The sequence below is a fragment of the Balaenoptera ricei genome, chromosome 2 (assembly GCF_028023285.1).
Source record: "Balaenoptera ricei isolate mBalRic1 chromosome 2, mBalRic1.hap2, whole genome shotgun sequence".
Classification (NCBI taxonomy): Eukaryota; Metazoa; Chordata; class Mammalia; order Artiodactyla; family Balaenopteridae; genus Balaenoptera; species Balaenoptera ricei.
Window position 1 is genome coordinate 73661450 of NC_082640.1, and position 14919 is coordinate 73676368.

At 38.9% G+C, this 14919-nt stretch overlaps 1 protein-coding gene across 6 annotated transcripts in view; it reads right to left on the reverse strand.

Moving 5' to 3' along the window:
* Nucleotides 1-14919, reverse strand: part of TLN2 (talin 2) — a 448826-nt gene that overhangs the window by 113696 nt on the left and 320211 nt on the right. For 5 of the 6 annotated variants that reach the window (XM_059913126.1, XM_059913128.1, XM_059913122.1 and 2 more), the window contains 3 exons: nt 8924-9058; nt 6858-6986; nt 4543-4681 (listed from right to left, as the gene is read on the reverse strand). In XM_059913126.1, coding sequence (XP_059769109.1) covers nt 4543-4681; nt 6858-6986; nt 8924-9058 — 403 coding nt within the window. The remainder of the gene's footprint in view (nt 1-4542; nt 4682-6857; nt 6987-8923; nt 9059-14919) is intronic. The other variant, XM_059913125.1, reaches the window with a different exon arrangement.

The following is a 14919-nucleotide window of genomic DNA, read 5'->3' on the forward strand; positions in this document are numbered from 1 at the left end:
AATAAATATACACAGTTTTTGAAGAACCAAAGAGGATTTTCCTTATAGTGATGGAAAGAATAACTTATTGCAGATGAACCCTCCCCCCTCAGAGAAACAACTAGAAACTCTGGAAAAATATAGACAAAACATCTGTTTGAAGGCACTGGAGAGATACCAAGGAACCAAGGTAAAGAAAGCCAAGACCTTGGAAGAGAAAAAAAGTACAGAGAAGTGAGTACAACACTGCTTTCCCCCTCAAGGCATTTTCTAATTTGTAAACTGTTGCCCAGAAACTGAGAGGCTGAGCAAAACTTTCTGAAATCGCATGGGGATGGGAAGATAAAAGAAGCATAGTTCTGAGCTCAACAATCAGAATGGCCCTCATAAACATCACAGATGTTTAGACAGGAGGCACAAAGAGCTACACCTTACAAGGTAAACTGGAAATGGACTTTGCAATATCCAATCAGTTCGGTTCTGCTCGTATTATGGTGATCTTCTCCTTTTTTAACCACCTGCTAAAATAAAATATTAATCCTCTGTATGGAAGAAAACACAATCTAGAGCCTCAAATTATTTCTACAATGTAAATACCAATGATTAGCATTAAATTAAAAAAAAATCAGAAACATCAGGAGATAAGGTCAATAGTTGAAAACCAAGAAAAGAAAAAAAAAACCAGAAAACAAAACAGATAACAAGACGCCCGTAAGTGATCCCGACATTGGAGTTATTGAACCTGGACTTTAAGTAAATGTAAAAACTATGTTGAAGAAATTAGATGATGAGATAGAGAATTTCAGCAGAGAAATGGAAAGTACAAGAAAGCCATCAAAAGGTTATTATAAAACTGAAAAATATGACATTTAAAATTAAAAACTCAATAGAAGAGTTTGAAGGTAGGAGGAATAGTGAGCTGCAGATAAATCCAAAAAAAACCCACACAAAATAAAGCATGGAGAAGAAAAATTATGGCCAATATAGAAAAGAGCATAAGAGACACACAAAACAGTGAAAATATCTAACAAAGGGGGTAACTGGAGTGTACAAAGAGGAGAGGAAAAAAATGGGACAGAAGCAACATTTGAAGATACAGTGGTTGAGAGTTTTCCAAAACTGATCTAAGACAGCAAATCCCATCTTTAAGGAGTAGTAAAACCCAAAATGGGATAAATAGGCAAAACGACACAAAACAAAACTCCTCTAGGCACAGTGCTTGAAAACCAAAGACTGAGAAAATTCAAAAAATGAGTAGTAGAGGGGAAAACTAAAACCACATTACCTGTGGAAGAGTAAAGTGACAGCTGACTTCACAACAGAAATAAAGGAAGCCAGAAGACAACGGAATAACATCTTCAAATGCTGACAACGGAATAACATCTTCAAATGCTGGAAGAAAATAACTGCCAACCTAAAATTTTACAATACGTAAAATTATCTACCAAAAATAAAGGCTAAACAAAGGCATTTTTAAACAAACAACAACTGAAAGAATTGGTCACTGCAGACTCACACTAAAGGAATTAATGCAGGGAGTTCTTTAGGCAGACAGGAAATAATCCCAGGTGGAAACACATTGCAATGCAGAAAGGAATGAACAGCAATGGAAAGGTCAATATGGAGGAGCATTTAATCAATACTGACTATGAAACAACTTTGAGGCGGTATTGAGGAGGTTAAATATATGTAGAATTAAAGCACTCAACAACAATGAATGAGTTGGAAGAAAGGTAAATGAAGTTTAAGTGTCCCAAGATTCTTGCACTGTCCAGTAAGAGGTAAACATACTAACTTATATTATACTTTTAAAAAATTGTTCAAGAATAGGCAGTGAATGTACAACTAATAAACTAATCAAGGGAAGAGAAATAGATTTTAAAAAGCACATATAAATCTGAAAGAAGGCAAGAAAGGAGAGAAAAAGGAACCTAGGATAGGTAGGACATATAGAAAAGAAATAGTAAGATGACAAATTCAAACCTCAATATATCAGTAATTACATTATATATAAACAGACCAAATACTCCAATTGAAAGGAAAATACTGTCACACCAACAAACAACTCCTCCCCCTCTGAAAGGACAACTACATGATACGCATAGGTATGCATGCATACACATGCATTAAATATAAGCATAGAGAAAAACTGAAAGTAAAAGGATGGGACAAGATTTATGATGCACACTATAATGAAAACAAAAACTTCTATGCAAAAAACTATAAAACAGTATTGAGAGAAAGGAAATTTAAATAAGTATAGAGATATACCACATTCACAGATTAGAAGACTCAGTAATGTAAAGATTTCAATTATCCCCAGATTCAGGTAACCCCGATCAAAAAACAAACAAAAAAACAAGCGAAAGGGTTTTTTTTGGGAGGAGGGTACAAATTGGCAGGCTGATTCTAAAATAGATGTGGAAATACAAAGGGTCAAGGAAAGTCAGCACTAACTTGAGGAAGAATAACAAAGTCAGAGGACTCACATTATCAGATATTAACACGTAGTATAAAACTGCAATGATTAGGAAAGTATGGTACTAAGGTAAGACCAGGCAATTAAAGCAATGAAAAAGAAGCAAAAGTTCAGAAACTGACTCACATTTATGCCCTTAATTTATAATGAAATGGCCCTCAAGACCATTGGGGAAAGGAGGGTCACTTCAGAAAGTGGTGCTGGGTCAAATGGACGGATGCCCTGGTGCAAAAACAACTACACTAGGACCCTGTTTGCCCACATATAAAACTCAATTCCAGGTGGATCGTAGTTCTAAATATGAAAGTAAAACAACAAAGCCTTTAGACTATAACAGAGGAGAATATCTTCATGACTTGGAGAAGCAAAATTTTTAAATCGGACACAAAAACACTAACCATAAAGGAGAAGTGTAAATTGGACTATATAAAATTTAAGTTTTGTTTATCAAGAAACACCTTTAAAACAGTGAAAAGGTAAGCCACGAGATACAAGAAATACATATATATGTGACAACTAACTCCTGCAAATAAATAAGGAAAAGGCAGAAAACTCATATTTTAAAAAAATGGGCAAAAGACATGAAGAGATGCTTCACAAAAGAAGGTATCCAAATGCCTGATAAACGGAAAATATCCTCAACTGCACTGTTCCTCAGGGACACGCAAACTAAAACCATAATGTGATTCTACTACACACTCAACAGAATGGCTAATATTGACAAAGTAGATGTGGTGACCAGGATGTAGAACAAGTGGAACTTTCAGATACTGCAGGAAGGACTGTAGCTGAGTGGCCGCACAGCCTAAGACCCAGCAATTCCCCTGGGATGCCAAAAATGCTCATTACTTGATCTTGGTGGGGGTTTTTCAGGTGCATTCAATTTGGGATAACTCATGAAGATATACATTTAGGACTTATGCTCTCCTCTGGATGTATATTACTCTTTAATAGTAATGTATATTTCAAAAAAAAAAAAAAAAAATTTCAAGCCGTGCTACTATATAACAAAAGCAACAATCCATCTCCTCTTCACCTGATTCCTACTTATAGAGCCACTCAGTTCTTTAAGATTTCTTCTGATGGATGGATGGATGGATGGATGGATTTATTTAATTATTTATTTATGGCTGTGTTGGGTCTTCATTGCTGCAGGTGGGCTTTTCTCTAGTTGTGGTGAGCAGGGGCTACTCTTCGTTGTGGTGTGCGGGCTTCTCATTGCGGTGGCTTCTCTTTGTCACAGAGCACAGGCTCTAGGCACGCGGGCTTCAGTAGTTGCAGCTCATGGGCTCAGCAGTTGTGGTTCACAGGCTCTAGAGCGCAGGCTCAGTAGTTGTGGTGCATGGGCTTAGCTGTTCCGTGGCACGTGGGATCTTCCCAGACCAGGTCTCGAACCTGTGTCCCCTGCACTGGCAGGTGGATTCTTAACCACTGCGCCACCAGGGAAGTCCTGATGTAGTTCTCATTTTCAAGTAATGGGCTAATACTGAAACTTCTTGATGTCTCCATTTTAGATAGAAACAGACTTCCTACTATGATGACATTCTTTTTTTTTTTTTTGTATCACCAGGTATTTTTCCTTATACATTCTGTTCCTTATACAGTACTCCTGGTTCAGGGGTACCTGGTGCCTCCAGGGCTCAAACCCTCCCAGAGTTTTGCAGCACCAATCAGCTTGTTTCTTGCTGGCTTCCCTATCCCTGGACACCTTTAGGTTTTTATTTATTGGGGTCTCTCAGTTACCACTCATCTGTCTCCTTCCATCTTCGACAACTTCATTGAGATCTTATTTGTTTTCTTCTCTCTCATTTTCTTTGACTTTTTCTTTCTTTCTCTCCTTTAGTGGGATTTCAAGAGACATACACAGTTGCAGAGGTCTATAATTACCATCTGCTTATAGTCCAATAGGGGTGACTCAAATAGTTCGGGGGAATCATATTTGATTAGTCTTTGTATGCTTAGCATCAAGCCCAGTAACAAGCATGTTGAAAGTGCTTGAAAAATGTGTGTTGAACTGCTGAAATAAAAAAGTCAGGTTCATTGTCAAATCAACAAACTCCCCGCACCAGCCCAGTGGTCTGTACCTGGCCTCAGGGCATCACGAAGGGTGTGAGTCTCACCTGTGTAGTGCTCATTGCCTTGAGCAGCACAGGTCAGGAGCTGAGCCATGGAGGAGCCCACTGCTTTAGATGTACTTCCCAGGTCCTGAGCACATTTTTCCAGCTGTAAGAATATTCAAGGAGGAAGACAGCTTAGAAGAGGCAAATCATCCACTAAAGTCTTAGCCCCCAAATAATGCAGATCAAACTTCGGGCCTCAACTCTTTCCCACCTAATACACCAATGGCACTAAGAAGAAGTAGGGTGATAGAGGGGAAAGAACCCAGGCTTCAGGATAAACAAATGAGTTCACACCCTGCCCTCTGCTTCCTTCCCACACTTGCTAGCTGTGAGAGATTGGGTTAAGTCACTGAACTCTCCCAGTCTCTGTGTCCTGAGATCACAGTATCTAGCTCAGAAGGTTTTCAGAGAGTTAATGTAGGTACTCAACAAATGGTAGCTATTAGTATTATGCTTTCAGAAGCTAATTCAGAAAGTCTGCAACAAATCCTTAGTGAGAATTAATTATGCCTTGGCAGGAAGTGGGCAGACATCCAGCTGTTCCACCTTCCTGGCACGTGGGACCATTAACATTGTTCAATTTGATCATTATACTTTGCGGAGTTTTAACCAGAAGGAAATGCAATAGGAATAGAGGTTTGGAACGGTAAATGAGATTATGAAAACGGGCAAAGAGCTTGCTTCCCATGACGAGCACGTCATCTTGCTTTGTCAACGGAATAAATAATTCAGAGAATAAAGTCAATAAAGGCCTAGGGTAAGGGTAATTATTCAATTACTAGATGAGGACAACATTTTGGAAGAGAACTTTTGGGTTCACTGTGAGAGTTCAGAAAAGCCTCAGGAAATGCATGCAGTTTTAACCCCACAACATGTTTTCTAAGAGAGGCATTTCCTTCAAGTAAAAAACAGAGCCTGGTCTGCTGTAGCCAACAGTATGACACAGTACACACATTTGTTTAGGGCAAACGATTTCTTTAAAAATTACATGATGTTTCTTGCATTCTAACTGACCGGTGGTTTTATGTGAAGGCAGAATATGTGTCATGGGCTCCTGGAGCACAGAAGTTTGCAAAGGGATACCTGGACCACTTTGCAAAGCTGCTGGCCCAGGAGCCAATACCGACTTTCTCTTTAGCCGGGGCACCTTAGTTAAGTGACTTCCTGAGTTTCCTGGTTTTTACAATTAGGGGTAGCTTGATTCCACAAATATTTTCCGAGTGCTTCCTATGTACCAGGCATTGTTCAATGGTAAATTAGATGCTCTGGTAGTCCTTTTATACCCTAAAAGTTTTCAGTTTTTATCCAAAGAGCAGCAGTAGTTAAGAGTAAAAGTTCTCAGTGTGAAAGATCAAGGCATGGGTTTTGGAGTCCTATAGATCTGGGTTCAACCCGTGGTTCTGATGCCGAGTGCCAGGTAACATTGAGGAGAACAGGGCACCTCTTTTTTTCCAGCTGTAAAATGGGGTGAACAACACTTGTTCATTAGGTTACTATCAGGATAAACTAGGCTGGCTGTGTGTGTACACACTGCGTAACAGGTGCTTAATAAATGAAGCTATTTTATTAGTAACGTTCAGGAGTGAGGGAAAGGAGGTACATACAAATGAGGACGACTGGTAAAATTTTAGCCAAGAAAACCCTGGCACAGTCATCAGGAGGTATCATAACGTGATCAAATTAGATTTCTGGAGCCAACATCCCACTTGCTGTTGTGGCTTTACTAGAGTAAAGTGCTTTGCCATTGCCCACCCCAGTGCCTTGCACTATGGAAATTTTTTTTTTTTTTTTAAACATGACTGTTGAAAATATACTCTGTGTTTATCTTTATAACTTAATTGCCACCCATTTCATAGATAAAATATTTTAGACATAGAGGAGAGTGGGACTTGCCTACAGCTAGTGGATGACACAACCTGGACCAAGAAACCAGAACTCCTAGATGTAAACATAGCTCCTCCAGCTGCACTGGGCATTCTTTTCAGAAAAAGGCTGCAGGATTAGAGCACTGGCCTCAAACGCCAGCAGGTCTTGTTTATGGAAGAGAGGGATGAATAGGAACTGATGCCTGGTCATGCCCAGCCACACCCCAGGCAGGTACACACAGGGCCATCTCTATCATCACACTGTTCTAGAGAAATGTGGCTATTCTAGGGCTTTGCGTTAAAAACACCTGAAACTGAGACACACTGACCACCCCTCCCCCCCAACTCTAAAAATGTCTTGACATCCTAACAGAGGTAGAGCCCCAGACCCCAGCTGCCACCAGCATCTCCTACCGTCTCCCCTGGGAGGGGCTTCAGCTGACTCTCCACGGCAGCCATCTTGGCATCCTGCAGCTCACTCTTCAGGGTCTGCACGGTGCTCAGTGCTGAATCAATTTCCATGGGACCACAGGCTTCATGGGCCTGTCAACAGAGTTGGGAATATGTGCACAACAGTCTGCTTGGGAAAAGCATCCCTAGTACCTTGCAACATATGAAATGCCTTTCTCGATAGAACCAACAACTCTCCAAATCTAGCAATAGGAAGCAAGGGTAACAAGCATTTCCTGAGAGCACAAAATCATGCTCAATCAGGACCTCAGTCCTAAGTTCCCTAAATAATCAATTACGTGTGTCTCATAACTGGATATACTTGAATTTTCCTTGAAGCTGTTTATATCTGAAATGCATTACCTCTCAAACTAAAGAGGATCTTTAGTCACTGTGTCTGGGTTCTAGACATGGGGCACCTAGCACAGTATGTGTGCACACAAAAACTTGGGAAGCATGGGGTGGATGAAGGAACGAACAAACCAATGCACCCAGGACTCTACAGACAAGTCTATGTCAACCTTACTGAATCTCTTTACAAATTTCTAGATTGTAAACCATTATCGTTCCATGCTGAAGGCTATGAAAGATTTTTTTCCTTAATAAAAACTTTTAAAAAAACTGCTTCATTCTTGTGATCATCTCGAACAGCGGTCTCCAAATGCTTTGATCACACACCCCCAACACGCATGTTAATAAATTATACACGTAAATGTTAGTAAATTATATACATACAAGTATATTAAATACTGGTGTATCTTAACTTCTTTCCTTTTTAGATAATAGTAACAACAGCAGCAGTACACACTATTTGATTGATTTCTATGCGTGAGTATTACTAGGTGACAATACTGAGGCAAAGAGAGGTTAATTAACTTGCCCAGGTCACAAAATTAGTCAATGGCAAGGTGAGAATTTGAATGCAGGTGGTCTAATTTTAGAGCCTGTGTTCTTAACCCTTACACTATATACTAAAATCATAAAAAGCTCTCACAGAGTCTTCCTGAACCCAGTGCACAGCGTTGCTTGAGCCCCACTTCGGGGCTCACTGTTCCAAAGCAGTTGTTGGGCGTGGGTGTGTCGTTCAGTCACTGAGGAGACTTGTGAAAATGCAGATGCTTGTGCTCTATGACCAGAGATTCTGACTGGGGTGCTCAGAGGTGAGGCCCAGGAACCTGCATTCTAAATGCCCCCATGTGATTCCAGTGCAGATGGTCCCTGGACCTCTCTTTGAGAAAGAGAGCTCAAAATAACTTTTTTATTAGATATAACCTAAAACTCTAGATATTTTTCTTTGGTGATGTAGTGCACTGTTTATATTACAAATTCAAATCAGCTTCTAACCTTCTTCCCTTGCTCATATATGAGGCTGCCTGTTTCTATAAAGGGATTGTTACAATGAGGAAAAATGAATTCATGCTAGAACTCCATGCTAATACCACATCAAACAGTACAGTAATGAGGCCCTTTGGTAATTAACACATCTCAGAGACAAAAATGCATTAATCCCCAATTCTGTTCTATTGAGGAACTTGTTAAGGTGAATTCTCCCATTTAAGAGGTGGAAACCTTTCAGGGCAAAGATAACATAGATGATCCTCCAAAACAGATTTGCTGCCTAAATAATGTTATTAAGTTCACAAGATAACACCTGGAAGATATGATCACTTACTATGCCCACAGTTTACCTGGCACCAAGAAACTGATGACCAGTCTCCCCTAAGACTGTGAGAAATAGATCATTGCTTGTCCCATGGCAGGGGAGGAGGGAAAGTAGGCAACTTAGCGTAGTTTAACCAAAGTCATCTGTAACCAGAAGGTGATAACTAAGTTGAGGAAATAGCGGCTAAAAGTGGCAAAAGCCAATCCACACGAGCATATTTAGTGGTCAAGCAGATGAAAGGGACAACTGCACCAAGAAATATGCCAGGCAGTGTTCAGGCCCTGGGGAGCACCCTGGTCACACCAACAGTAAGGAATTAAAAGCTCCACTCCTGACAAGCTAACTGCCGTGACAAGGGTCCACTTGCCTTCTGTGAGGCGGTACGCAGCTCTGCCAAGCTGGTGGCAAGGTTCTTGGCACACTGGCTCAGCTGCATGGCTGCAGCCTGGTCGCTGACAGTGGGCACTGCGGCTTTAGCAGAGGACACCATCTTGCTTCCAGGCTGTGGAGAGAAAAGCTGAAAGTAAGACAGCTCCTGGGCAGCAAGAGTCAGAGAGTAGAGACCCAAACAGCAATGCTGCCTTATCAGCCAGAGCTTACTTTGCCCTAAAACAAGGAATATTAAAACCATCTAGTTTCCCCCCAAAATTGCCAACCAAAATCAGATACTCTAGGGCAGTACATTCTAGGAATGTTTGAAACAAAAAGTATGTGTCTTCAGACTGGCTGAATGGATATGAAAACAAGATCCATATACATGCTGTCTACAAGAGACCCACTTCAGATGTAGGGACACATACAGACTGAAAGTGAGGGGATGGAAAAAAATATTCCATGCAAATGGAAATCAAAAGAAAGCTGGAGTAGCAATACTCATATCAGACAAAATAGACTTTAAAATAAAGACTATTACAAGAGACAAGGAAGGACACTACATAATGATCAAGGGATCAATCCAAGAAGAAGATATAACAATTGTAAATACCTATGCACCCAACATAGGAGCACCTCAATACATAAGGCAAATGCTAACAGCCATAAAAGGGGAAACTGACAGTAACACAATAACAGCAGGTGACTTTAACACCCCACTTACACCAATGGACAGATCATCCAAACAGAAAATAAATAAGGAAATGCAAGTTTTAAATGACACATTAGACCACATGGACTTAATTGATATTTATAGGACATCCCATCCAAAAACAACAGAATACACTTTCTTCTCAAGTGCATATGCAACATTCTCCAGGATAGATCACATCTTGGGTCACAAATCAAGCCTTGGTGAATTTAAGAAAATTGAAATCCTATCAAGCATCTTTTCTGACCACAATGCTATGAGACTAGATGTCAATTACAGGAGAAAAACTGTAAAAACTACAAACACATGGAGGCTAAACAATACACTACTAAACAACCAACAGATCACTGAAGAAATCAAAGAGAAAATCAAAAAATACCTAGAAAAAAATGACAATGAAAACACAACTACCCAAAACCTATGGGATGCAGCAAAAGCAGTTCTAAGAGGGAAGTTTATAGCAATACAATCCTACCTCAGGAAACAAGAAAAATCTCAAATAAACAACCTAACCTTACACCTAAAGCAATTAGAGAAAGAAGAACAAAAATCCCCAAAGTTAACAGAAGGAAAGAAATGATAAAGATCAGATCAGAAATAAATGAAAAAGAAATGAAGGAAACAATTGCAAAGATCAATAAATCTAAAAACTGGTTCTTTGAGAAGATAAAATTGATAAACTGTTAACCAGACTCATCAGGAAAAAAAGGAAGAAGACTCAAATCAACAGAATTAGAGATGAAAAAGGAGAAGTAACAACTGACACTGCAGAAATACAAAGGATCATGAGAGACTACTACAAGCAACTAATGCCAATAAAATGGACAACCTGGAAGAAATGGACAAATTTTTAGAATAGCACACCCTTCCAAGACTGAACCAGAAAGACACAGAAAATATGAAAAGACCAATCACAAGCACTGAAATTGAAACTGTGATTAAAAATCTTCCAACAAACGAAAGCCCAGGGCCAGATGGCTTCACAGGCGAATTCTATCAAACATTTAGAGAAGAGCTAACACCTATCCTTCTCAAACTCTTCCAAAATATAGTAGAGGGAAGAACACTCCCAAACTCATTCTACGAGGCCACCATCACTCTGACATCAAAACCAGAAAAAGATGTCACAAAGAAAGAAAACTACAGGCCAATATCACTGATGAACATAGATGCAAAAATCCTCAACAAAATACTAGCAAACAGAATCCAACAGCACATTAAAAGGATCACACACCATGATCAAATGGGGTTTAGCCCAGGAATGAAAGGATTCTTCAATATACACAAATCAATCAATGTGATACACCATATTAACAAATTGAAGGATAAAAACCATTTGATTGCCTTGTAATCCAAGTGTCTGAGTTTGTGTTTGTATTTATGATTGTGTTTGTATCAAATGGCATCATGGAGTGCTGCCTGGCTGAAGGTTTCAAAGTCATAAGAATAGAGGGAAGAGGTAGGAGAATTGGATCACATGGAATATGAGAGTATAGATGTAGAAAATTTAAAAAGAAGAAAACCTGTACTGTAGCACCTGGCATCATGTTTATTTTATAAGTGTATATATTGTTCAGATACTAACTAGGAAAAATTCATTAACAATAAATATGCTATGAACTTAAAAAAAATGATAATCTCAACAGATGCAGAAAAAGCTTTTGACAAAATTCAACACCCATTCATGATAAAAACTCTCCAGAAATCCAGAAAGTGGGCCTAGAGGGAAACTACCTCAACATAATAAAAGCCATAGATGACAAACCCACAGCCAACATCATTCTCAATCATGAAAAACTGAAAGCCTTTCCTCTAAGATCAGGAACAAGACAAGGGTGCCCACTCTCACCACTATTATTCAAGATAGTTTTGGAAGTTTTAGCCACGGCAATCAGAGAAGAAAAAGAAATAAAATGAATACAAATTGGAAAAGAAGAAGTAAAACTGTCATTGTTTGCAGGTGACATGATAGTATACATAGAAAATCCTAAAGATGCCACCAGAAAACTACTAGAGCTAATCAATGAATTTGGTAAGGTAGCAGGATACAAAATTAATGCACAGAAATCTCTTGCATTCCTATACACTAACAACGAAAAAATCAGAAAGAGAAATTAAGGAAACTCTCCCATTTACCACTGCAACAAAAAGAATAAAATACCTAGGAATAAACCCACTTAAGAAGGCAAAAGATCTGTATGCAGAAAACTATAAGACACTGATGAAAGAAATCAAAGACAATACAAACAGATGGAGAGATATACCATGCCCTTGGATTGGAAGAATCAACATTGTGAAAATGACTACACTACCCAAAGCAATCTACAGATTCAATGCAATCCTGATCAAATTACCAATGGCATTTTTCACAGAACTAGAACAAGAAAATTTTACAATTTGTATGGAAACACAAAAGACTGCAAATAGCCAAAACAATCTTGAGAAAGAAAAATGGAGCTGGAGGAACCAGGCTCCCCTGCCTTCAGACTATACTACAAAGCTACAGTAATCAGGACTGTATGGTACTGGCACAGAAACAGAAATACAGATCAATGGAACAGGATAGAAAGCCCGGAGATAAACCAACGCACAGATGGTCACCTTGTCTTTGACAAAGGAGGCAAGAATATAAAATGGAGAAAAGACACCATAAATAAGTGGTGCTGGGGAAACTGGACAGCTACATGTAAAAGAATGAAATTAGAACACTTTCTAACACCATACACAAAAAGAAACTCAAAATGGATTAAAGACCTAAATGTAAGGCCAGACACCATCAAACTCTTAGAGGAAAACACAGGCAGAACACTCTATGACATAAATCACAGCAAGATCCTTTTTGACCCACCTCCTAGAGAAAGGGAAATAAAACCAAAAATAAACAAATTGGACCTAATGAAATTTAAAAGCTTTTGCACAGCAAAGGAAACCATAAACAAGAAAAAAAAAAAACCCCCTCAGAATGGGAGAAAATATTTGCAAACAAAGCAAGTGACAAAGGATTAATCTCCAAAAGGTACAAGCAGCTCATGCAGCTCAATCTCAAAAAAACAAACAACCCAATCAAAAAATGGGCGGAAGACCTAAATAGACACTTCTCCAAATAAGACATACAGATTGCCAACAAACACATGAAAAGATGGTCAACATCACTAATGATTAGAGAGACGTAAATCAAAACCACAATGCGGTATCCCTTCACACCAGTCAGAATGGCCATCATCAAAAAATCTACAAACAATAAATGCTGGAGAGGGTGTGGAGAAAAGGGAACCCTTTTGCACTCTTGGTGGGAATGTATATTGATACAGCCACGATGGAGAACTGTATGGAGGTTCCTTAAAAAACTAAAAATAGAACTACCATATGATCCAGCAACCCCACTACTGGGCACATACCCTGAGAAAACCATAATTCAAAAGGTCACATGTACCCCAATGTTCATTGCATTGCAGCACTATTTACAATAGCCAGGACATGGAAACAACCTGAATGTCCAACGACAGATGAATGGATTAAGAAGATGTGGTACATATATACAATGGAATATTACTCAGCCATAAAAAGGAACGAAATTGGGTCATTTGTAGAGATGTGGATGGACCTAGAGTCTGTCATACAGAGTGACGTTAGCCAGAAAGAGAAAACAAATATCATATGTTAATGCATATATGTGGAATCTACAAAAATGTTACAGATGATCCTATTTGCAGGGCAGGAATAGAGGTGTAGACGTAGAGAACGGACATGTGGTCACAGAGGGGGTAGGGGAGGGTGGGACGAACTGGGAGATTAGGATTGACATATATACGCTACCATGCGTAAAATAGGTAGTTAGCGGGAACATGCTATAAAGCACAGGAAGCTCATCTCAGTGCTCTGTGACGGCCTAGATGGGTGGGATGGGGGGGAGGTCTAAGAGGGAGGGGATATAGGTATACATATAACTGATTCACTTCATTGTACAGCAGAAACTAACACAACATTGTAAAGCAATTATACTCCAATAAAAAAAAAAAAACCCCACATTTGAATCTAAAAAAGAGTGGCTATGTGTATATGCATAACTGATTCACTTTGCTGTACACCTGAAACTAACACAACATTGTAAATCAACTATATTCCAATAAAAATTAAAACAAAATAAAATAAAACAAAGAGAAAAAAGTCAATAAAAAGTGCGCTCCACATGCTGCTAGTTGTAAATTTAGATTCATTCATCCTTCTGGAAGGGCAATTTTACCACATGTATGAAAAGAGTTTAAAATGTAAACTTTAAAAAAAGTTTAAAACTTTTTGATCTGCTGATTCCATTTCTATTTATTTCTGACTCTGGCCTTATTCTTGTAAAGGTCTGATCTGTCTACAGCAGCAAAATTCAAAGAACAAAAGAAACAGGAAAAACAAGAAGGGCAGGGACAGAGTGACCCCTGGACCACGTCCACACTGTACTATCATAAGACCCTACGATCCTGCCAGCAGTGGGACAACACAACTGATTCTAGGCCCTGTAACCACCTATAGCAGAAGACAAACAACTTGTCCAAGCCACAATTCTCAATGTCCCAAAGATAAAAATAAGCTGCTTGCAATCCTAGTTCTAGTAATTTACCCTAAGGAAACAATTTAAGAGGGGCACAAAGATTTGAGCACACACCAAGACTTTTTTTTTTTTTATCATATCACAGGTTGTTTATGACGGCAAATAATTGAAAACAAGCTGTATGTCGAATGACAGAACAGCTAAACAATGAGTATAGTATATGAGAAAATATGATTCAAATTCACAAATGTTCATAATATAAATGTTAACATGAAAAACACAGTCAATACACAGTGAATCCCAAGAGAATACATACATTAAATAAATACATTTGTATATGTATGAAGATAAAATGTGAGGAAGCACAAACTTTTCATGTTGTATCCCTGCATGTTGGAGCTACGGCTCTTGAAGAATTAACCAAATAGATGTATCACTGGGCCCTGTAGGTACAGATCTGAATAGACAGGGACGAGAAAGAAACTTGCCAAACCACACGGACTGTTTAGGAGATCCAAGTAGACAAAGTGCCGAGAGATGTGAAAGAAGTACGTACAAAGGGAGTATTCACAACTTAATATTCACATTTTATATTTAATTAAAAAAAAAAAAGAACCTAGCCACACTTCACAAAGACCGACAATACTTACTAATTCCATAATTACCGCAAGAAACCACCACACCTTTGGAGAAAATGCACTCGCCGATTCTTATTTCCCTGGCTATGAATAATGGC